The 543-nt window shown below is 66.3% G+C and overlaps 1 protein-coding gene across 1 annotated transcript in view; it reads left to right on the top strand.

Annotated features, from left to right (window-relative positions):
• MMP15 (matrix metallopeptidase 15) overlaps positions 1–543 on the top strand; it is a 15,137-nt gene that overhangs the window by 2,764 nt on the left and 11,830 nt on the right. The window contains exons 6-7 of the mRNA XM_009290733.1: positions 25–53; positions 198–336. Of these exons, the coding sequence (XP_009289008.1) occupies positions 25–53; positions 198–336 (168 nt within the window). The remainder of the gene's footprint in view (positions 1–24; positions 54–197; positions 337–543) is intronic.

The following is a 543-nucleotide window of genomic DNA, read 5'->3' as shown; positions in this document are numbered from 1 at the left end:
GCGGGATCTTTGACACGGTGGCGCTGCTGCGTGGGGAGATGTTTGTGTTCAAGGTACCTGCCGGGACCCCCTCCTGCCCCTTCCCCGGGGATGCGGTGGGTCCCTGGGTGGGAGGATCCCCCGGCGAGATGCCTGGCACTGGCACTGTGTCCCTGTGTCCCCCCCCCATCCTCTGCCAACACCCCGTTTCCCACCAGGGCCGGTGGTTCTGGAGGGTCCGGCACAACCGGGTGCTGGACAACTACCCCATGCCCATCGGGCACTTCTGGCGGGGCCTCCCTGGGGACATCGATGCTGCCTACGAGAGGCATGATGGGAGGTTCGTCTTCTTTAAAGGTGAGCGGGGAAGCTGGGTGGGAGGGCCAAGGTGCAGGGGGGACCCCAGTGTCCCCCCAAGCTGCTGAGAGCTGGTTGGCTTCATCCTATCCTGACCCACCTCCCCAGCCGGAGCCCCTGCCTGATCCCAAAGGGAACGGCAGGTGGCCACAGGCATCGTACCCCCACCCCTCATCCACGTGTGCACCTGCCACAGCAGCCGGGCAC

This window comes from Aptenodytes forsteri, unplaced genomic scaffold (genome assembly GCF_000699145.1).
Source record: "Aptenodytes forsteri isolate BGI_AS27 unplaced genomic scaffold, ASM69914v1 Scaffold14, whole genome shotgun sequence".
NCBI classification, from domain to species: domain Eukaryota; kingdom Metazoa; phylum Chordata; class Aves; order Sphenisciformes; family Spheniscidae; genus Aptenodytes; species Aptenodytes forsteri.
This window is presented reverse-complemented; position numbering and strand designations above follow the sequence as displayed.